Source organism: Argiope bruennichi, chromosome X1, assembly GCF_947563725.1.
Source record: "Argiope bruennichi chromosome X1, qqArgBrue1.1, whole genome shotgun sequence".
NCBI classification, from domain to species: Eukaryota; Metazoa; Arthropoda; class Arachnida; order Araneae; family Araneidae; genus Argiope; species Argiope bruennichi.
In genome coordinates this window covers 70382240-70407957 of record NC_079162.1, presented here as the reverse complement: position 1 = coordinate 70407957, position 25718 = coordinate 70382240, and the positions used below count along the sequence as shown (strand labels likewise).

The 25718-nt window shown below is 26.3% G+C and overlaps 2 protein-coding genes across 2 annotated transcripts in view; one reads left to right on the top strand and one right to left on the bottom strand.

The window, feature by feature from the left end:
* Positions 1-5156: 5156 nt before the first annotated feature.
* LOC129959112 (uncharacterized) lies at positions 5157-11169 on the bottom strand. Its single transcript, XM_056071927.1, has 2 exons — positions 9427-11169; positions 5157-7799 (listed from the first exon to the last, which is right to left on the bottom strand). The coding sequence occupies exon 1, from the start codon at positions 11001-11003 to the stop codon at positions 10044-10046; it is 960 nt and encodes a 319-aa protein (XP_055927902.1). The 5' UTR covers positions 11004-11169; the 3' UTR covers positions 5157-7799; positions 9427-10043.
* A 267-nt stretch (positions 11170-11436) lies between these two features.
* LOC129959085 (uncharacterized) overlaps positions 11437-25718 on the top strand; it is a 55583-nt gene continuing 41301 nt past the window's right edge. Inside the window, exon 1 of the mRNA XM_056071893.1 lies at positions 11437-11642. The gene's annotated coding sequence lies outside the window, so the exon portion shown is untranslated. The remainder of the gene's footprint in view (positions 11643-25718) is intronic.

Below are 25718 nucleotides of genomic sequence, written 5' to 3'. Positions count from 1 at the left end.
GGGCAAAATGTGCCAGACAGAAGGCGGGCGCAGGTCGCCGGAACGAGGCTTTAGGTGGATAGTTTCGCTTCCACAGACTTCAACAGCCATTAAAAATCTGAATGGCTTTCTCAGTCAGCTTCACACGTAAGAAGTTGTTCGTTTGTAACATAAAATCTATAACTATTTGTTCATTTGTCGAGAAAAGGCAGGGGGAGTTCTGGCAATTCTCTGAAAAAGCAAGTTTTCCCCTTTCTCTTTCAGACACACATCCCGAGGAGAGAGTCCATTCTGTCTTCTGTGCAAAGAATTCCAGACTAGCTGGTAAATTAATGATTCGGTAACTAGTATAATTGAATGATGCCTTCGGATTGCAACATTTGTAAAACGGGTTCGAAGTAGACGGACCCTCCTAGATTAAACTGGAAAATGAGGGCCGAACTGAGCAAACTGGCTGATTTGAAACCTTTAAATTCTATTTCGTAAGCAATTTCTCTTAATTCTATTTCGTTCGTAATTTTTCTCTGGCCCCTTGAATTTCTAATAATATAAGGTTAATATATAGCCTACAAAACAAATTTACTTAGCTTAGTCTGAAGTCAATCCTACAAATTATAAATTTTCTTTTAATTTCTGAGTTAGTTACATACAGCTGTATATTATGCGATATCGAATAATTAACTTTTTAAGGCCCTTAATTCCCTCGCACACTTGGTTGCTATTCAGTGTATCTAATGAAGGAAAAGAGAAAGAGATTCTCTGATTTTCTTAATTTGTTAAAATTTATGTATATTTTAATTATTATCACAAAGCTCTTAATTTTTTTTATCAATAAATATTATTTCATTATTTTCTAAAATTCCGTGTTTGTTTATACAATATGTAAAATAGTCAAAGAGTCATTCATAATGAATGAATCACTCTTTGCCTATTTTAGCTTAAATGTATAGTTTTCTCTTGTTACATTTTTAGTAGCAATTTTTCGTAATTCAAATATATGGATAAGTTGAGTTTTTGTGGCAGCTTCGAATTAATCAAATTTCGCTTTTCATTATTTTGGATTTACTTACAAAAACAGTTTGTTTTAATAGATCAGTATATGTATACAAATATATACAGATATTCATGATAAAATAAATAAATAAGAATGAATATTTCTCAAATATTAGATTGAGAAATAAAAATGTTTTTTTTTCATTTGAATGTCATAAGCATAATAATGTTGAATGAAAATTCAAGTAGAGTGGTATTTCGAAACAATTTTTTTAAACATCAAAACCATTATTCTTTTGTCTGTAATAGGAATTTTGATTGTCTGAAGTATTATAATTTAACTCTTTTCTACAAAGTAATTTAAATAATAAGAATTTCGATTTAATTCTGAGAAGTATTTTTTTAAGCATGCATTTGATATACATTATTTATTTTTCTTTCTAATGTACTTTGTAATGAAATGTCTTTTTTTGTAATGGAATTTTCACTCACTTCTTAATGTGGTGGAGTTTTGAAATAGTGCACACCTCTATGATAAAACACAATTTTAATTTTTCATAATTTATTTACAATTTTTATTAATTGATTTCAATTCCTTGCTTGTGGTACAAGCCCAATTAATAAGCAATTTGAGAAACAAAATTTGTCTTAAAATTCCATAACATATGTAATAATAATTAATGACTAAAATTAAAAAAAAAAAGGTTTTGTTTATTTGGTCATTAATAAAAGCGCTTTTTAGATTGATTTTATATTTTGGGTGAAAGTTATTGGGAATCGGGTACTAATAAAAATTGTTTCCAACAGGGTCCCGAACTTCTTAAGGCCGGTCATAGTAACAAGAAATTTAAATCGATATTTGAAAAGTGACAGTGGATAATTACATTCATTTAAAGTTCTGCCAAGAACAAATTTAACATCTTGAACTGAAATGAGAAGCTCAGCTCGTCGTGAACTTTCTTGAGTTCTCTGACAATAATTAATTTCACTCGCTAGAAAGCGAGAGTTGATGCTTTTTATGAAAAGTTTTATTTATGGAAAAAAAAAATTATGAAGAAACCCCCATAGTTTCTATATCAATTCCTTCTCTTAAAACTAAGAATATAAAATTGTCTGCCCGAGCAGTGCTTACTGAAAGTAGTTCAAGTTGTTAATTTACCTACTGTCTAATATTGAAGTATAAATTGATGTATTCCTGAAGTTATCCATTTTTAATTCTAATGGACTAAAATAATTAGTATCATTTTCGGTTTTGGAATTGTTTCATCTAAAAAGTCATATATTTCATCATACACTTTACTTGTTTTATCATAGTCATTTGTTGGAATCCTCACTATTATCCATCGTCCTGATCAAAAACGCAGTTCATTGTGTTTAGAAATTTTAATTGAAAATAACTTCGTCAGATCACTTTCGAATAAAGCACAATAATGACTACTCTAAATAACTTTTGAATTTCATAATTAATTAGATAAACAAACCAACTAGTGGCTGAAGGTGGTTAGTAGATAATATAAATTCATGCAAAAATGATGTGGAATCTTTAAACATCTGAAGTGTTAAATTTATTTTTGATTGAAAATTTATGACAAATTATACTCAAAACAATACGTTACCATCTAATCTATACTTATATAAAGCTCAATGTGTGTGTTTGTGTGTGTTGGCGCTCTAGAGGTCAGACCATTTCACCTACAGCTATCAAATTTGGTACATGTATACCTTGGAGGTCGGGAATGTTCACCTGGGGTCCTTTTTTTGAATTTTTAATTAGAATTTTAATTATTAATTAAAAACTAACTTTCCCGCCAAAAAAATCTTTTCATCTTCCCCACCGCCAAATGAGTAAGGCCCCAGTTTTTTCCCCCACTCCAATGAGGCTAGGCTTAAGATTTTTCGGCCTATTATTTCAAACGATTCTGTTTATTTTCTTAATGTTTGATGCATTTAAAATTAAACATTGTTAATTAATCGACCTTTCAGATTCATTCAGAAGTACTTTTGAATTAAAATAAAACAGAATAAAGGAAATAAAAAATTTCTTATCTGTACCCCATCTGTAGCGTTACCCCAACTGGCGTAGAAAAATTCACGCATTTACGTTACCGTATCTGGCGTTGAAAATTCACGCGTGCTCATTGAGTTCTGATTGTTGACAACTATTATCAACGGATGCGACCTAATTTAAATTATTTTTAGGTTAGTTGTATGCTTTTGCAATTAAATTGTATTTACGTTAGTTATATATTTTTTTGTATATGCTTATAGTTTTAAGTACATCGTTTTTTAAGTAGTTTTTTTTAAACCTGTTTTCTACCGATTATTTTAAACGATTCTGTTTATTTTCTTAATGTCTGATGTATTTAGAATTAAACATTGTTAATTAATCGATCTGCTCATGATGAATCTGAGAAAATTTTGTTGTCAAATTCTTGAGATATTATATAAATTAAGAAAAACATTCTTTAGGGCCCATAAAGTTTAAACGCTCAGTGACTTTGTTTTCAGTAATCATATTATAAAAAAATGTTTTGTTTCAGTAAAAAATATAATTATATTAATTGTAGATTAATTGTTTCCACTTTAATTTAAAGCATAAATTCAACGGGAGATAACGTAATATGTATCTCTCTAATTTTCTGTTATGACTGAAGGCCTTTATAATATTATGAGTGAATTATACGACTATCAAAATTTGTTTAAAATATTTTGATGCAGAAGCTATTAAAATAGGGATTGCATACAATATTTAATTATTAAAATTTTAACGAGCATTAAGATTGGCGAACCGGCTGGTCGCCAAAGGCGGCTAGTTAAATTATAGAGAAAACAAAACAGTTGAGAAATAAATATCTCTTCTATAGCTTTGAAACAGAGCTAAATATAGAGGACCAAGTAATCTCAGTCTTCGTTTAACTACAAGACATTAATGTTACTGCAATAAATCTGATCAAAACATAGCCATCTTTGGCATTTCCTGATGATGTGATTAGTTTAGGTAAGGTTACATTCATTCAATGCATCAAATGCTATGAGGTTATGTCAAACTGTTCAAAACTTGAAATTTAACTTCAAGAATTCAGACTAATGGTATTCTGCAACACTTTAGTGGAGGAAGATAATTGTTCAACTGTTTCTGGAAATTTATAATGAAATCTGGGCGTTTAAAAAATCCTTTAAGTTGAACTAGGATATTAATTTGGACTACAGCAAATCAAGATTTAGTTCTTTTCCTCAAAGTACCTTAGCAATGAAAATTAAAAACGAACATAGTTATTTAATAGGAAATAGACTTTAAAATCCCTATTCGTAATTATGTTGCCAAAACATTACCGAAAAAAATCCGACATTATATTCTTTCAATTTTAATTATTACAATATTTCTATTCTGTAACAGGGAAATCAAAACTCATCAAAATGATCAATGACTTAGAATGATTTTTTTTTGAAAAAATCTATATAAATATAGGATTTAAACATTCTGATTTCATTTAATAAAAAAATTCTTTTATTCATTAAACTTTGAAGCAATTAATTTATTCTTCCAATTAAAAAAATAAAGGCTTAGATGCTTAATTTTTAATTTGGAAACTTAAATATAATTCATGCTCATTTTCCGATTTGCAAATTCTAGAAATATAATCATGAGGTATTTCCTTTAAAATGCTATCACAAATGAATTGCTTTTATATTGCAAGGTTCAATAACTTTCTCATACCAATATAGATTCAACTATTTCTAAGCTTCTCTTGATCATAAAATAACATACAATTAAAATGAAATTGGATCGAATTCTATTGACAACCATACAATAAATTCAAACCCATTTATTTTTAAAATTGTCAAAAATTATATACAAAAATATGAGAAATAAAAATAACGATGGCAATCTCTTGCAGATTATTAGAGATTCTAAATTATACAGAATAATAAATGCATTTACATAACAATCAGAAGTTTAAAAAATAAAAAAGAGAGTAGATAATCTGTACTTCTCCAAAGGAATAAAAACACACAAAGAAAATATGAAATAACTAGAAAATATTTCAGAGAAAAAAATTCACAAAGATATTAAACTATTCTTACAACACAATAATGGTAACAATTACATTATTAATATAAGAAGAAATATTTCAACATCTCAACCATGATATCCAGTTGGTCAAAAAAGAAATTGTATTTTTTGTATAATGAGAATAAATATATTGAATAGCAGTTAAGTTCATTATAGAGCAGAGTCTCTTTACTAAATGTAATAGTTGATACTAAATAAGTTGATAAAAATTATGTGTATACTGAAGAATTTTTAAAATTACAGTAATGTCAAAAATTAGCTTTTAAAAATTTTAGCTAGAAGATTTTAAAATTAAAAATGAATTAATATCAACACCTCTCAAAGCTTATGACATTAAAATAAAGATAAAACTAATTTATCTTTCTTACTTTATTTATCTGAACCAGATAGTATTTAATAATAAGTAAAACAGTGAATTATAAAATTTTGAACTTTTGCTTTGAATATATTAGTAGGTTTATGATGTAGATAAATTATGAGTACAGAGAAATTTCTCTGAAAATGAAAACTAACCACTTTGCTTTTGTTAAACATTAAGCAAGCACCTAATTTTTAAAGTGCATGATAATAAGTGATAAACAGTAGATAGACCATAAAAATATCAAATAAAAAAAGGTGGTTGAATGTCTCATATGTCTATTTAAGACACTCATAATGCAGATATTCTGACAATGAAAAATTATCATTTCATTTTAGTAGGGTTTAAAGAATAACATACAATTCTTCTAATAAAATAATACACTTCTAAACCAATTCAAAAGATTTTTAGAAATATATAAATATATTATCTAACACAAATAAAAAATATTTTAATGAGAAGTACTTAATACCCAACTTTTTTAAAGATAAAAATCAATTGAAAGTAAGGAAATTTGTAGAATAATTGTGGAGAAAAAACAATGTGCAATAAATATTATTTCAAATGAAATATCAAAGATATTATAGAACACATATAGATATTATAAAGCACATCTAGTTTGCATATTATAGAGTAAAACAGTGAACAAATGCTATATCAGAAACATCTATCTCATTATATGATATATATATATACATGCAAACATGAAGATTACAATAAAAAGTTTTCCCATTAAAAAAAATTTTTTTTTTCACACATTTGATCTGAGATAACTGTATAATAGTTTACATTGTATATTTGAACAAACAAATTTCCTTTCCAGCATGAAAACATTACAGACACAACATCAACAACATTAAATGGCACAAAACTAGTTGAAAGTTACTACTTTGCAAACAGTAATCAAAGAAAAAATATTCAAAAATCAATCACATCAGTAATTTTATTACATTTTTTTTCTTCAATTTTTTAATGTTACAGACAATAGAGTTTCAAATCAATAAAATTCCATTTAATGAAATCTTCTACAGAATCTTGACTATGAATGAAATTTACACATATTAGGAAAAATAATTTATATACAATAAAATTTTTCTGGCATTCCCTCCCTCCACACTATTTTGTGATCTTTCCATTTGTTGAAGATCCAACAAAACTGACTTCCATGAAAAATGATAATAACTGAAGACTCCGGAACTGTTGGAAAAGACAATAGCTGTCTAATTTTCTCTATATTAACAAATACATAGTAATTATTAAATATTCTAAAAAGCGTTGCAAATGTTAATTGCAAAATGTTAAAATATAATGGTGGTTGTTTTGGGGTTAATGACACCAAGGCCAAATCAATCTTAGCTGCACCATTAGAATGCAATAAGGATATGGAAGTGGTTATCTTAAGAAATCATCATGATAAGAAAAACCAGCAGCATTTAATACAATTGTAGAGGATTACAGTTTCAAGAAAATATTAAAGCTTTTCTCATAAATGTACATTTTTTTTTTTTTGAAAAAATGTGCCTTTTTTAAAAAACTTTTACAAAGCAGACCTTTTCACAATTTAAAATATGTTTTAAAGCCAATAAAAAAGGTAGATAAGTTTCTCTTTTTCTTTCTTCATGTTTTTATAATTTAATTTGTACATTTCTATTTATTAAATTTTCTTCATATCAAACTTCATCAGTGGAATGATAAAAATAGAGACTCAATTGTATATACATATAATTTTACAGAGAAGTATAAAGGCTGTTTTTCCTGTTTATTTACATTTTTATCTTTTATTTATACTTGAAAACGAGGTAGTTTATAGAGCAATCAACATAAATCTGTATAAACAAAAATTCGTAACTCCAAACTACTACAAACAAAATATCAGTCATTGGAATATTTTTCATGATATAACAACACTAACAAATTCCATTTTAAAAATAATGATAAAAGCAGAAATTTAAACAGCACAGTTTATAAAATAAACTTTAAATGATATCATATTTTATATGAAAGTATTTTTTTTTTTAATTTATACTTTAAACTGAGTTAATTTATGGAATAGCCCATATATATATATAAAAAAAAACTTGCTTAAGTAAAATTCACAATTTCTAAAAAAACTGTATTACATAATAATAATTAAAAAATGTTAATGTATAAATAAATCTAAATAATAATATATAATTTTAAAATATCCACGCACCAGAGTTATGTTAGGAAAATTGCTTTTAAGATATATGTATGCAAATCAAAAGTTTAGTTTGCATCTGCACTTGAAACTAAAATAGGTTTTTATATAGTCTGTATGGTAGCACAATTTATTATTGGCACAAAAGTCATTCACAAGATGGAAAAGTAAAGCTTTTAGACGCTGGAATTCAAAGCATGATCATGGACCAGAATCTAAAATATAAAGAAAATTTTTTTTATACAAATAAATTTGATGATTTGTAATGCAATATTTAATATCATAATAAAGAATAAAAATTTATTTATTTGAATTAATTTATAAATTTTTAATAAAAAAGATGAAAGATGAGTTGAGTTATGCTCAGTTTTCATTCAAAATAACATAGCAAAAAAAAAAAAAAAAAAAAAATTATTTTTCAAGTTTATTCTGCATGGTATTAACTCCTTAGCTATCATACTCAACCATCAAATATATCCTAAATTATTTTTAGTAAATTTATAAGCTGAAATTAAGTGATTCATAAATGTTTTAATTTTATATAAAAATTTCAAGAAATCTGTACACATTTTTAGTGTCCTATGGATTCTTAATTGAACTAGCATAACAAAAATTCTTGAAATAGAGAATGTCATATAAATAAATAAAAAAAAGATTTCAGGGGTTGATTAGGAATAAAAAGCAGAAGAAATAACAGTTGTAATAACAAATGGCTTGAGAAATGGCATACATACTATACTGATTTATTGCTCTGTCAATATCTAACTTACTCTAACAACTAAAGTCTAACTTCATACAACAAAACTGATACAATTGGATCTTAAAATTTTATCTGTATTTCTTGATTGATTTTGGATACACTTAAATTTCATTATAATAGTATTTAGTATCAAAATATAGATACTTTCGAAAAATATAGATACATCATCAATCATTCAAAATATTTTTTTTATCCTCAGTTTTACCTTTAAAAAAATTGTTTAGTTCATTCAATAAAAAAAAAAAAAAAAAAAAAAAAAAACTTTAATTACTAACATAAATTACATAAACAATTACTTCAATTTGACTAGATTATCACTGCTTAAAAGATAGAGGAACTAGAGTGTTAATGAAAGAAATAATGTAATTAAAAACAGAAAATAATTAAACTTTTTCATTGGCAATCTAATTATTAGGCACACACTCTTTACCACATAAAAAGAACTAAATAAGATTTTTTAATGATCCATTTAATGACAATCTTTTTTTTTTTCAAGTCATAAAACTATTTTCTCATTTAATTGATAAATAAAATCCATTCTTGTTGATATTCTATCTGTGCTAGCACCATTTTCATAGCAAATTTTTCACAATCCCCTTAAAATTAATTAAATTTGAACAGTTTTAAAACAAGGATGGATTTTTTTCCTTTAGAAGAATTACGCCCCTATGCAAACTATAAAGAACCTGGCACTTATTAAAAGCAACTATAATTTTTAATAATATATAGAATACATGAAAAATTGCATTGATTTCATTCTAATTTCAGAATATGTTGATTTTTTTTAATAATGTCCAAACAATATTTATTTCACCTTAGTAAAAAGGTATTAACTTACTAGTTAATGGACATTTCATGTTACTAATATATGGAAAAGGCAAAATAATGATATGAAAAGGCAAAAAATAGACACTTTTCATTAAGACCAATAAATTCCATTCTACTTTATTGCAAAATACAAAATTACTCTTTAATATCATGCTAGAAATATACTAATTTAGTTAGATTTGAATAATACACAGTGTTAATAATTTTAATTAAAAAATACAATACCAATAACAAGATATAAATAAGATATTTACCTTTTCTTGACATCATTTCTTCAGCTATACTTTCAAAAATTTATTAACTGTCTGTATATTAGAAATGCATTGTATGATTAATTGTCTGTATCAAAATTAGATTTGTAATTAGGATAATGAAAAAGGTTCATTGATATATAGTCAGAAATATTGTAATATTAATATACTGAAAAATATTATGTATCCAGAAAAACTAAACTGGACATTGCTCTGATGCCTGAATACACAAGTAAAGATAAATTATTTTCAAATATATTGCCTTAAAACTTCCACCTGTAAAACTATTATGCCCATGTTTTCTTTTCTTTCTCATCTGTTGGGGAAAAAAATTCATAAAACTGAAGTTAGATCTCTTCTCCAACTTTCATTTGTTTCATCTAATAACTATTGACTTTTTAAAAACTGAAACATAGCAAATATAAGTTCTTGTTCATCTTGAAAGCTGTAATTCTTTTAAAACTTTTGGTAGCCATTTGTGAAACAAATGTTTAAAAAGCCAATATTAATAATCTCATGCTAATTTAAATCATAATTAAAGTCTAATAAGTAAGCAAAAATCCTTAAATCAATTTTTACAACATTAGCTAAACTACTAAACACACTTTAAAAATTGAAATTTAGTTTATAACAGGTGGTTCTAGGTAACTACCAACATAAAACCATCTCTTTCCAGACTGAAAATCAACTTCTGCAAAAATTCCAGGAAATTTTCTCAAAAAAATTTCAATATCTTCGGCATCAATAGTTGGAATGATAGTATTTATATACGAATGGATATTATCAATATTTACTCCAGATGAATGACGATACAAAAAAATTGACATTAAACCCATAAGCTCTGCCTCACTCTCATGAAAATGATCAGGATTGTATTCAGAATCACTGTCACTACCGGAATTTTCACCAGCCAGTTTTGATTTAAGCATCAAAATTTGTTGCTCGTATTCTTTACATCTTGTTCTCAGCTCATCTACTTCTTCATGAACGACTTCCAATCTAAGGCTATCAGAAAACTGCTTAAAAAGTAACATATTTCTTTCATTACAAGCAATTCTCGCATTACCTGATCCATCTTCTACACTTGTGTTACAAATACGTTCCCTGAAGAAATTTTCCCAAAGACGTGCAACCTCGTTTTTTGCGGCTTGGATTCTCTCTTTTTGACTTGGACTGAAACCATCATAGATTTCAGGGTTTTCCATCATTTTAATGGTCTTTTCTATTCTATACAGATTACAATGGGAATCAAAATTTTGCAATGCCATCATTTCCCTCATCGACCCAATTTTCTTTTGCACTTCCTTTTGCATTGCTTCAAATATTCGTTGGTAATCGAAGCATATCTGAGTTAAAAAAAAAATCTTTCCATAATTGTTTGCATTACATTCTCCATTTTGATACCAAGCAATTAAAACTCGTCGTGCTTGTATGAAAGTTTCATAATTAATCAATTTGTGAGCTAAAATAACAGCTTCATGGTCGGAATAAGGAGGAATTTTATCTTCAGAATTACTTCCATTATTACCTGTTTCAATAGGTTTCTCGACGTTTTTCTCGCGATTAAGAGAATCCGCCATTCTCCTTCTGTTAAGTCACAAGAAATTAAATCAATGAATGTTTAGATTACCTCTGAATATGAGGAAATGTTAATACTCTATCCCAAGCTATAATAAGCACGTCATACAGAAATGAAAAATATCGGTGCTTTCAGCTCGGTTTCGAAATATATAGCTTTTGACATGATTTGTTATTATTGTCACCCGTTTCTAGTGAAAGTCGGTTTTATCTCTAATGATTGTTTTTATCACTTCTCAAAAGTGCAATGTTTTGTAAAGATTTTCTTATATTCTTTTTGTAATAATTATATTTTTCTTAACAATTAGAAAAACATAAAGCGTTAAAATATATCTCATGCACCAAGGATATTAGCAGAAGAATTTCTGTCATTCATTTTTTTTGTGTGTGTGTGAATTATGAGATCTCAAACCTGGCAATGAGTAAATGCTTATGGCGCTTTATATTAAACCTCCGAAAGGAAATATTGGTTTCAGCAAACTATGCGATTTTGTGAAAAGGAGGATAATTTTTCTTTCTTTTTTACAAAGAAAATCCACACAAGAAATAGCGCATAGTATTGATCAAGAAATATTTGCCTCTTGCTCAGAATGTCTGATTGAAGACTCTTTGAAAGACAGAATATCACACTTTGTTCTCAGGTATTCAATTTCATATAATGTTTACCATGTTTTTTTATGCCCAGAATTGATTTAATTCTTCTGTAATTATGTTTTCATTTTATTATCATCCGAGAAAAATGTTATAGTTGATACAAGTGTAAAACTGTAAACGTTAACCATTTAATTTTATTACAGTTTGAGGGAAATTAATTATAGGTTGAAGGCTAAAATAAAATTATTGCCATTTTAATTACTTAATTTTTCTGCTACTCTTTACATTATGCAATTGTTCGTTTCATCCTCAATAAGTTTTTGTATCTGCTGTCATAAGCAGAACAAAATATTCAGTTTTTACAAAAACTAAATGTTTTCTCTCAAAGCCGATAATGTTCAAGTTGCCATGATTGTGGTTTCAAAATTAGAGATAACGATATAAACATGATTTCACCAATGATCTGATGGCTGTAATGATATACTAAGTTTATTTGTCCATTTGGGAATACGTTGTGGAAATATGGAGGAGCTTCTGGCATAGGTATCATTCTGATCATATTATTAACTAATTATCCCCCCTTCTCCAAAACCTCCCTCTCTAAATTTTTTATTTATATACTCATTAAATGTGAAAATACATATATAAATAATTTCAAAAATGGGAGTTCTTACTTTACTGTAGATGGTCAGAATGTTGCCAATTTATTTACCTTTCATATTGCCGAATCTAACTACTGTTAATCTCCACCCAGTTCTTTCTGGTAAACCTTGTGTGAAGCGGTATGTGGAGTATTGCATTTCTTATGCTGTACTGATACTTGCATTTGTTATGGGATGTATCATGACACAGTATGGACAAATAGATGATTTTTGCCTTGGAAGTGTTTTTCTCTTCTGTTTCTAAAACTTACTCTCAGCCTAGGTGGCAGTAAAAATAGCCTGAAAAAACTGAAAACAAGAAATAATGTATGGTAAATATAAATTAATGAAAATATTGCTGAATACTTTCATTAACACAACTATTATTCATCTAGAAAATATTCAATGGTATAGGCATTATTGCCGGTTAAACTGAATAAATATTCTGTTAAGAAATTCTGAATTTGAAGAATCATTTTTAAAAAAAATAAATCGTTTCATGTCATATCATTTGCATTGATAGATCCTGGAAAGATTTTTAGCAGAAGATAATGCAGTCTATGATTTATCTAAAAACATAATAAACAGCATTGAAAATAGAATGAACGCTTGATAAATTTATAATTTTTTTCTCTTGTTCCACTTCTATTGTTGTATAAGGGCATCACACAATATTTAAGATACTTTTGTCCGATTCAGAAAAAGAAAATAATAATAAATTGATCGGATGCAGGTTTTTATTTATTTATTTGTTTTTGCATGACCAAATTGAAGATTATATTCTATGTGGGAGAAACGGTTGGGAAGTAGAATTTTTGCAAAGATTCTTCCAAAAGAACTAAATCTAATAAATAATTTTTTTATTGAACTATTTACTTTTAAACTTAAAAAAAAAAAAACAAGTAATATAAAAAAATTTTAATCAATTCCTACTTTTGCAAGAATTGAACTTGCATTTTTCACCTTCACGTGAAAAATATTGAAATCCTTGCATTTTACCGATTGAGCTACTACCTGTTGATTTTTATTTTCATTACAAACTAGTAAAACTCTATTTAAAGTATTAAAAAATAATGAATTAATATGTAAAGTAATATGTTAATATGTAAAGTAATAATAATTAATGAATTAATATGTGAAAAAACTGTATTAACATCAAGTGTCATCCACTATAAGTTCAAAAAAATGTATTTGAACTCGAGTGGATGAATAAAAAGTATTTTTTTAACGATTGAAAATTTGAACAAGATATATAAATATATATAGGGAGAGTGTGAACTAGTAGTAGGAATTGAAAAAAGTATGTAAGGAAATTTTTTGAAACATAATATAGATATACATACTAATGCTATCACAAATATGTTGGTCTATTTGTTCTGGTCACTAGAAGCTTACTCTCTAGTATTTTCCCTCCAAGGAATGGCATAGATTGATTATACCCTTATTGTAAACTCTGTCCGTGAATGGAAGAAGGAGGGATGAAATGTTTATAAACCTACTTCCTGCTTTAAATGGTTTGAAATTAGAGGTTCCTTGCACACACCCTGATTTGAGAGAGTTGATAAGATGTTTCAAATTGAATTTTGAATCCACAATTCATTTTCTAACCTAGGACTTATAAGAAGAAATAAAAATAGATTGGATTTTTAAAAAAACAAACATTGTACATAATAAACTGTTATTTTAATGAATTCCTATTAATACATTGGGTAAATTAAATTTGTTAAAATAAGGAGGACTTTTATTCATTACTTAAATTTTTATTTAAGAATTAATTATTAATGATTTCTTCAGATTATATATAAGATAATGATTTATTCAGATTATATATAAGATAATGATTTATTCAGATTATATATTAAATATAAATTACAAATGAAATTACTTGAGAAATAATCATCTCCTCCCTTTTTTATGAAATGCTAGCCGTCTTTGTTGACTTGTTAGTTCATCATCATTATTAATGGTTGTAAGAAAGTTCATTTAAATATTTTTTTGTACCCAAGTCTTACCATGCTTCCATACGAAAATCTTGAAACATTCATACATATAATTCGAACTGTTTTAGAAACCTTGCACCGCTCAATTCATTGTGCTATGTATTTCCTTAATTTTCTACCCATGAATTTATACATTCAGTTATATGACAGGAATGTCATCATTATTTGATTCTGAAGTTAAAACTTTAATTGTAAGAAAACAAAATTTTATTAAAACCATATTTCATACTGGAAAATATTCAACATGAAAAAAGAAGCTAAATCCTCCTATGTTGTTCAGGAATAGTGGGGAGAAGGCAAGGTTGAAATATTAGTAACAATCATGAAAATTTGTTGCTACAAAACACACTTAAGATATATTTTTAAAAAATTGATTTAGAATGGAAAAAAAATCATGTAATTTAAAAGATAATGTTTTGGTTTTTAACATTATCTTTTTATGTTAACCCTTATGTTCATTTTGTATAGTATACCATACATACAATTTTATAAAAATATACTACCACTATAAAATAATTTTTAACTTAGTTTTATTAAACGATTTTTATTACACAATTTTTTTATTTATTTTTTGATGTTTTTTATAGCGTAAAGAAGTTACCTATGTAATTTTTTTTTTTTTTTTTGCTTTTCTTCAAAAAAGCAATTTGCCGCAATAAGGGTTAATGTAAAAATTATCATTGTCAAAAAATTTTCAGGCATTATAGCAGAAAAATACCAAAATTTTCCTTATTTTTAATTAAAATTCTAATCAAAATATCAAAAAAAAAAAATTGCTTTGAAGTCTGCAATCCTTTCCTTCCAAAATGCATACATTCCTTGTTAAATAGCTCTGGGTGAAATGGCTTGGCCTGTAGATTGTCATCAAAGGACTCAAAAATCATATTTATTATTAGCAGAGATGGAGATAAAAAAGAGAATCTCAGAATTTTAGTAAAATGCTATAGCATCTAAATGAGAACCTTCAAATTCTTAATGTTATTTACAAGAAGTGCTATGAAAATCATTCTCAAAGAACTTAGTTATTTTTTGGCAACTATTAGAATAGTTATTACTTTAACATTACTATTATATTTATTGTTTTTAAGTTATTATTTTTATCAAAATTACTCTATTAAGAGTTCTATAAACCTTATAAATATTAAAGTAAGTAAAAGAAATTATTCACTAATTATTATGGAGGTGTTAATCATTTTACAATTGTCTTTAATAATCATCGCTCAATAATTTTCTTAAAATTTTGAGTTCTTAAGAATTTAGACTAGATTTTGAAAATCGCAAGCTGTGAAGTATGCAATTTGATAACTCAGGCAAATTTATTTAGGAATGAAATTATTTAACTGTGCCCATACTTTTTATCCATTCTTTGAAATCATGTTTATTGGGGGGATGTACTACTTGACAAATATTTGCATATAATACTTCCTCTGTATTGAGTACATTTCCTTTTCTATGTTTTAACTTTTTAAATTTCCATTTCAAAACTTTATACTTTTGAATGTATCCTCACCTAAAAAAATATGCTTATACTATCTTAAAATTGATACAAAAAAGTTATTGTCATAGTGACATCAATTCCATTGTCATGTTAATTTTCTCTTCATACATTTCTGCCGATATTAATATCAAGTTGCTTTCTAAAGATATTTTTATTTTTACTTTTAATACATAGAATAAAAGCATTAAGCATCTGCATCAAGAAATTAAATATTGTCTTTTAAAATTATTGTAATTTCTTTAACTGTTTGACCTATTTTTGACTCATATTTATCCCATTTGATTAAAATATTGTAACACATTCAGTTGACATATCATATCTCCTTGACAGGCATGACACCATCCTCGAAATGCTTTTGTAAAACTTCTGTTAAATAAATTTTTCTCCATTCCCTCTCCCTAATTTTTAGAATTTATTATTTTATTCTCCTCGCATCTACAAATCATCAATTTTTTTTATTAGGCATTTTGAAGTTCCTAATTTTCTCTGCAATCATAATCTTCTATGTAATTGGATTTGTTCTATATTTTCTCTCAACATTATTAAGACCGGATGTTAAGAACTTCGAGTTCAAATACACCGCAGTCCAACCCTGAAGTCATCAAATATCATCTCTTTTTTTATTTTTTCTGGTTTAGTTCATAAAATAAGATTTTATTTTACTTTATAAGTTTTTTTTTCATTTTCATATGTTATATGGCAAAACTAAAGTTGTCATTTTATTCTAAAGCTTTAGTGTAGTAATTAATTACTAGGTTTCAGAATCTTAAAGGATTCAGTATGAGAATATCAAGCTGTTAAATGAAGAATATGTATTTTGCTTTTTTTTTTTTTTCCAAATAAATAAAACAAATTAATGTTGATGGGTACTGTGGATAGTATAATGTAATATTAAAATTATGTTTATATAAAATATTATAATATGCATAATTTTCTTATAGTCTGCAACTTTATGTTTCTTAAAATAAGAACATCAGTTTTACTAAATTTTCAAATCTTGTAGCTGCATAAAAAGTTACAGATTGTGCCAAATGATTTATAAAAAGCAAATGCATATTATTAAAAAAAATATGAATAAAAATTTAACTTATTAAATAGTTCCTAAACAAAATTATAAGAAATTTGCATGGTTATATTTTATTTCAAAAATTAACCCTAAACTTTCAATATTACTATCAGTGAGGAGCAGATGTTGAAATGTTTAAAATTATGGTTTTAAAATCAAGTCATCCATAGATATTATTCGATGCTAAAAGATATAATCTATAAACAACTCAAGAAGATCAAACTATGCACACCATATTTCAAAATATCAAATGCCTGACTCATTTTGATCTTGCTCACAAAAAAAGCCATGTTTTTCAAAATTTTAAAAAGAGGCTTCTAAAATTTCAGCTGCACCATAAGTCATTTTGGGTGAATTTTCATACCTGTTAAGGCTTTCATTTTTGTTTTTTAACACTGAAATAAGTTTTTTTAAAATCCATTTTCCTTTTGTAATTCAGTCGCAGGAAAAGTCAAATATATATTCAGTGTATATCTATTCAATAGATTTCTGCAATCCAGATAAAAGAATGCAAGTCCCCATCACATAGAGAGAAGGACTCCGAGTTGAGATGTTTTCGTAGAGGTGGGCAAAGAATTACATGATTGTCAATCTCTTGCTACAAATGACAGATCGTTCAGTTCTTTGCTTCAAAACTGATAACAGTAAGTGATGCTGTAATCACTCTAAGTGAAAATTTTTATGTAAATTCTAATGCATCAGTTCAAGGCCCAAAGATTTTGATAATATAAAGTGAATGTTAAAGAGGCTTTTTTTAAAATCACATTAAGAGGCTTTAATTGTATTCTTTTGAGAAAAGAAATAAAGCAGAAGGGTTTATTTGAGTTTTATTGTTGAAATAATGTTTTAAAAATACTAAAAAGGGCAATAGAATTTTCTTTACTTCAGAAACAAATGACTGTGTAGCTAATTCTCCATCTTCTTTTTAACAGAGGAATTTCTTTTATATATTATATTCTCTATAATTTACTATTGCTAATTTGGAATTTATGGATTTTAGGAAAATTTCTCTTGAAAGAGTTTCAAACTGAAATAGCTTGTGGATCAATTGAACCAATCAAACAAAAACTGATACTTTACATTTTTTATGAATTGACATTGAATACTTTATTATATAAGATTATTAAAAAAATACTTTGAAGAAGGGATTTAAAAAAGTACTTAAAAGAACTATTGATGCAGAGGCTATAAATCATATAAAATTCGGAGAAATTTTTAAATTAAACAAATAATGGCAAAATAGAAAAAATAATTAGCCTTATTATTTACTTTGTTTCGCTACATTCCTCACCTTTTCGTGGGATTAATTTAATTTTCAGGAACGATTTAGAAGAATATACTATTGTTACATATTTGTTAGTTTCAGATTTTATTTCAAAAAACTCTTCCAATTAAAAATGTCCCTGCATCTTTTGAAAAACTTTAAAAATTGTAGAAAAATTCCTTTAATTCCACAAGACTTTTTTTTTTTTTTTTTAAATCTAAAACTTATTGGTTTGTTTACTTTTGTATCTCAGTCTTACGTGAAATTATTGACAAATGAACTGTGCCGCATTGAAGTGGGCCTGATCTATTTAAGTTTTTTCATTTATTGATTAAGTGACTGTAAAGAAGATAATTTAAATGAAAAACCTTGAAAATATCCATATTTTTTTAAGCTATACGAAATTTGTTTTTGGGATTCACTGAACTTTCATGACACCATGGAACAAAAAATGTTCAAACCCATTGATTAAAAAAAAAATAAGTTTGCGCTTGTTAATAATAATTGTATAGCAATAAAAATATTTACAATATTTTGCAATTATTAATTAAAAAAAAGAAAATGTAATTTTTTATATCCTGAGTAAACAAAAAATTATAAATGCTCTTAGCTCTAATTTCTGTTCCAAAAAATTGTATCAACAGATTTATTCAAATTATTATTTGTAGATGATCCTGTAAAAATAGCATATTTAATACTTCTTTTTATTAATATAAAAACTTTAGCAATGTGCAGAAAATGTTAATGATACTGATTAATAATTTTTATAAAATTTTTTATACAGTATTTTTTTTTTATTTTCATAAAAATACATAATCATTAAGATAAAAAAAAATGTAACTTGTTTCTGCTGATGCAAATTTTATGCACCCCCCCCCTATTTATCTGAGTATTTATCTGAAAAGCCATTTCAAATACCATTATAATGAACAGGAGAAGCCTAAAGGTTATATAGATATAACTGGAACAGGTATAATGTAAGCACATTCCTATAGTTTTGTATTTACTTTTTGTCATTTTAACAATACTTTATTCCTAATATTAATTTATTAAACTTTCAGTTCTTTTGTCAACATTAACATTAGTTTTATATCAAAATTTGAATTGGAAAATTGAAAAGGAAGAGAAAGTATTAATTATTATAAGAAAATAAGTTTGAAAATAATACAGGAAATAATTATTCAATACAACTTAAGTAATAAAAGATGATTAAACTAACAATACTAAATATTTAAAATATAGTTAAAAAATTGATATCATTAAAAAACAATAACATGTATTTGAACAAAATAAGGGATAGGGAGTAATTTATTTGTTTAAAAAGTACGTTAATTATATAAATAACTAATTTACTAATTAGCATATAACTGAACTTTTATTAATATTCATAATATTCATTTTTAATAATATCATTACTAAATAGAACTTAATGCAAAAGCGGAGGCACAAAACTGCATTACAGTGAGTGCAAAAAAAAAATAAGAACTATTTGCTAAAGAGGATGTACAAAAACCGCTCCACACCTAACAGATCATAACACTCGCAAGGTAAGAAACGAATTGTTAATCTAAGTCAGTGAGGTATCACTCGCTTTGTTTACTACTTGTCGATAACCTTTTGATGGCCATCCACATTAAGGTAAGAACACCCTCAAAAACATCTTTCATGACTTGAATGTAAACAGTATGGATATATGGTAACAAAAGCTGTTATCCCTACAAACCATATATGATAAGCCTAATTATGTTGGCAAACTAGTTACAATTTTTTAAAAAAATGTTATCAAATCTATCATTAACCTTTTGTTTATGGGTGGTGCCATTGTCGCACCAGAAATGTTTTTTTACCTATGCTCATAGGATAGTACAAATGTTGTACCAGTAATGAATTCAGATTTCAATCCCCCCTTGTAAACTTTCTAGAATTACACTAATTATCCCTTAAAATCTCTTCTTGTGTTGTATTGCACAGTGTCAGGAGATTTTAGCCAGCAAATGTTATGATGAGGATTGGTGTTTATTATTTTTGTAAATTATTTTCTGGTGACATTTTTAAAGGAAGCATTCTTAGGATGTATGGAATGAATAAGCTTAATTTCTTTGAGTTAAATTCAACCAAAAATGAATTGATTTTTTCCCACTTCTTAATTTTATATTTTATAATATCAGTTTTTCTGTATTAATAATATGATTCTTTAATGGCAAATTCTGATTTATATCAAGAATTTCATACTGAGAAATGATGATATTTTCAGAGAAAAGCTGAAGATCTTTCAGAAATTAAACAAATTGCTTTGTAACATAAAATTATTATAGCTATAATATTAAGCTGAAAAGTTATAGGTATTAAAAAATTGCCACTTATACCAACTAATAAGTGGTTATTAATATCTGCATATAAAGTTTTAAGTAAAACCATATGCAATTTTTATTTTGTTTAAATTCTATTTTTTCAAATAAGATGAAATGAAGTTTAAATTGCAATGCTCAAACCTTAAAAGAATTAAACCCATAGTTTCGAAAGTCTTTGAGGAATTTATTAAATTTCAAAATAATCTCAGTGCATCATTTTAATCACTTTGTCTATACAAATTATTATAAATCATATAATTTATAAAGTATCATAATATTTAATTTAACAATTTATCCTGCAAAATTAGTGAATTAACATTTTAAAAGAAAAAAATGAATTAGAACTGCAATATAAAGCCACTTTTAGATTTCAAACAATGTCAGAGCTGTAAAAAAACAACACTGTTACTACAGAGGGGTCAGATGACTTATTAAAACTATGAGTGGTCAAAAGGGAAGAAGTTATTTTCAATGAATGCCATTAAAAGAAGGAGAAAATATCTTTGAGTTTTTTTCTTCGTTGAGGCTAGCATTTAGAGAAATTTTTTGGAGTTTGTCTTCTGCAACTTAAAGATCAATACCCATATATTTCAAAACTAGAAATATAGAAAAATAACATATATCTCATTTACTCTCTCATTACTAACCTGCCATACAAATTCAATACTAATAGGCTGTTTTTCGGGCAAGTTTCTTTTTCAAACAACAAATTCAGGATGTAAAGCTAGAGCATCTATAGTAATAGCTTGCTTTACATCCTGCATCCATCATTTAAAACAGAAACTAGCCTAAAAGTAATCCATTAATATTAAACTTACATGGTTGGGCTAGTAATTAGATGGTTAAGTCATTTTAGAATAACTTTTACAAAAAAGGATCATATTAATTTTCAATTTCTGAAATAAGTTGATAATAAAAAGTAGATAGAAGTTATTTCAAATCATGGATAAAACATGACATGACTAATTGCAAATTTGATTCATGTCTTTCCAAAATTCTGATCAAATGTTTTGGCTCCCTTCTGCCATGTAACTGTGACAACACACAAATAAGATCCATTGCTGTGAAAAACTGCACACACAAACACTGATTTAGGTTGGTTGATAAAGGCTTTGAAATTAATTTTCTTAACTATTAGGGTTAAAAAAATGCAACTTAATTAATTTTTTTAAGAGACGCAGTGCATAGTAAAATGTTAGTTCTGTAAATTCCCATTAACAGATCAAAAGAATTAAATTCTGTTAAAGTGAAAACGGATTTTCTTATAATATATGAAAACTTGTAATTGGGTTGGTTCATTTTTATTTAAATTTCTATTGTATTTTTTAAATATAAAACTTGTTTAAAGAATTAAAAAAAATATGTGAATTTTGAAACAATAGTATCTAGGCTATTATTAAAGATTTCCTTATGTGTATATCTAATTTAAAGATAAAAATGCTGGAGTGAAATATTCTGCAAATTTTATTAATATCATTTTATTTAATTCAATAAATAGTAGTTATGAGAAGGAAAGAAAGGAGGCGCTCAGAATTTTTATAACATGCTGTAGTTTTGAATTATGGTCTTCCAAGTTCTCAAAACTGTTTTTTATGAAAAATGTTATCAAAATTATTGTCAGAGTTGTTTTGGCAGTCACTAGAATAATTATTATTTTAAAGAGTTGTTTATTTTTTTATTGAAATCTGTCCCTACAAAGTGTTTCGCCAGATTTTCAGTAATATGCTATAAATATGAAACTGGGTAAAAGGAAATATTTTAGATTCCTTCAATTGTAGAAGTTATATGTATATTAAAGAATTGTGATGAAATTTTCAAATTGCATGCTGTGAAGTATACAGTTTGATAGGTCTGATAAATTTACTTTAGGAATGAAACTATTTATTTGTGACCATAACTTTGTGTCCAGTTGTCATCAAGAAGTGTTTATATGCATAGTATTAATTTTAATGTTAATAATATAAAAATAAGAAAATTCACTGTAACTAAAAATTCTGATTTTCGTTTGTTACTGGTTCTGTATTACAAGATTAAATGTTAATGCACTGCAACAATACTTAAATTTATCAGAATTATTTATAGTCATTGAATTCTCAATCCATTTTATTTTATTTTCAAAAATTTGTTCTTTTTGTTTCAAACTTTGATGAAATATACTTGACCTACTGATGAATTCTTTCATAAAAGAATTGAGTATGCTAGAAAGAAGACTGCAGACGTCTATTAAGGATGATGATCATATAAAATCAAATTTTCTAGAAATCCAGCACATTAGAAAAAAACCCCTTGATCTTCACTATTCTAAACATTCTAATTGCAAGTTGTGATTAGAATGTTTCAATTTCTCATATATAGCAATCAAAAATTTATTGTCTAGTTTTTAGTAACAAAATTATAATTCATGTATGGTTTTAATCTTTAATCCGTTAGTATCCAAATTAATTTCAAGTATAGATTTCAGCAAATTTTTTTGATGTTAAAAGATTAAGCTAAGATAACTGTAATGCAAAATTGAATCCCAAATTAAAAAAAATATTGAAAAATAGGTAAAAGCAAAACATTAAATTTTCATTTGAAATTTATTGTAGAATGTCAGAAAATGCTCCAACAACAAAGGATAGCAGATGAACTGTTCAGTGCAGCCTATATTTCCGCTCTGAAAACCTGTTGTAGATTGTATAGCAAGATTTTGAAGAGTATAAGTACAGTTTCCAAACAGCAGTTTGAGTTTTGATGTTTCAAGTAGTTGATTATGGAGTGAATTAATAAAATAACATTTTATGTAAATAAAACTTTTTGAGGAAAAATTCCTATTTTTTTATACGTTTACTCATTTATGAAATGCAAATGACTTTTGAGCTCGCTATTATTCTGATTTTATCATCAATGCTATCATTATTTAACTCTCTTTTTATCAAGCACTGTCATAAAATACTTTCAAATATAATGCTGATAATATCAAAAAAAGAGAAAAATTGTCATTTATATGTAACCTGTCCTCTTTTGTTTCTAATGTAATTTGAGATTTTAAATTATATTTTTGATATTTTAATATGATAAACCTTTTGCAGATATATTCCTAACTTGAATTTTAAATTTGTAAAATTCTAAATTTACAAAATTTAGTAAAATAATTAAAATTAGTAATTTACTATATAAATGCACCATTTAAATTTAATTGAAATTTGCAGATGTGACTTTCAACCCTGAAATATACAGAGTGATATTTTTTTTCTTTTGATTCTAGAAACACAAAAGAAATTGGTAAAAGAAACTTCTCCAGATTTGATTCAAGCTTTCTCATTATGTTGAATATTTAAAATTATGAGATACCTTTATCTCAAAGTGGCAACCAGTTTTTGTAATCAAGTAAATATCAACAAAAGTTCTCTTGAAAATATAATGTTTGCCACTTTACATTAATCATTTTTAATTTCTTTTTTGTTATATTAATTTCGTTTCTTTTTTTCAAGAGAACCTTAATTTTTCTAGTTATAAGTAGAGTATTTGATTGCACTTTTGTTAATTATATATATATAATGCATGTTTATATAGTAATTACGATGTGAATCATAAAAAACTTCATGTTATTTCGTAATTATATTAAAATGTACTGTATTAGTGAAAACGATGTAAAATTTTTTCATGCTCTTTGGAAAATACTGTGCACAGCCAACCACCCCGCCATTACTGAACAAAACAGTATCAACATCACAGCGATACTATTGAAAAAACTTTTGTTTCCTCTAGATATTGAGTGTATGGAGATAAAATAAATATATAAATGTGTCATCAAAATAATGACAGAATATTTTCAAACAAAAATAAATAATTGTTCAACTGATTTAGTAAAACTGATGATAGAATTCTTTCAGAAATCTTTACAAAAGAATAAGAACATTTATAAGAGAAATTATTAGTATTTCTAAATGCAACAACAAAAATGTTTATATTTTGTAGACATTTTAAAAGTTGCATTTGAATTGAGTATGCTCTGCTTTCAACTTTGAAAATTGATTATAACATTCTAACATTATCTTTGTCTTCATAAACATGTGCAATATAATTTTGTGCATTGAAAGGATTTTCAATCTCCTTTAAACGAAGATAAGTGATAAACGGTTGAATTGAATATTGTTGCCCTTTTCTGTAAAAGTCATAATAATAAATTCTATGTTTACATTATTGTCATCTCAGTGTAACTCCCATAAAATAAAGTTATAATCTGAAATTTAATTTAAAGAGAAGATCCATAAAATATGTTATTTATAAAGATAAGTATCTTGATAACATATTTTTGTGTTTATTAACATTGTTGAATTTTTTTTTTTATTTTTACGTTATTTTTTTATTATTATTATTTATTTTTTTTTTTTGCAATCTTATTACTTTGTAAGCTATTCGATCATATTTGGTGAATCTTCAATGGAAAATATTCTTCTTCTCAGAACAAACATTTGTAAATTAGATACCATGAATATAATATATATAAAATTGGCATTTGTATTGTCTTACATGTTGCATCCTTTGGTATTAACAAGAAACAATTCACTGGAGGCTGCAAATGTATGTATGCCACGAAACTTAATCTTTGAGATATGTATGGTAAAAGCAAAGATGAGAATGGCATCACCGGTCGAATTTCGATGGGCCACCATCAGCATAAAAAGATGGGGTGTGTAAGACAGCAAATGGACTGATGAGACAACTTGTTGTGGATTATGCAGTGGGATTGAAGAATATTTGCATAACTTCCAAACAGCAGTTTTTTTAAGTTTTGGAGTTTCAAGTTGAACAGCAAATGCCATGGTGAAAAGAGTCAAAAAGTACATATCTAGTTGTTTCCGGTTTTGTGCCTGATCTCAACTGGTGGTTCCTTGCTCTATGTTTTTTTCTTGGATCTGGTGGAGTATTTACTTTTCTCCATTAATTAACCTCATTATCTTTGCTATTATGTCAAATCAGAAACAAAGGATCAAATTTTTAAAATAAATGATAAATTGAGCTAAAATTAATTCATGCATAGATGTTGTAATTTTATGCTATAAATAAATAAAATGCATAAATAATTAAAATGTTTTTATTTGAATTCATAGAACAACAAATGTCCAAAACAGAAGTTGTCTTGTGATCGGATAGTGAAGGAGACAAAATACCCTGAATCTGAAATATCTCCATATATTGAATTTAGTTAATGTTCCATTTTGAAATAGGTTTAATTTTCAACCATAATAAAGTGACAAGGATTATAACTGGGCCTTCACTTCTAGCGGATCAATTTATTAAAATCTTACTAAAAAGAC

Bases quoted from the DNA above. Each gene is read 5' to 3' on its own strand.
- LOC129959112 (XM_056071927.1), bottom strand. From the start codon at position 11,003: ATGGCGGATTCTCTTAATCGCGAGAAAAACGTCGAGAAACCTATTGAA.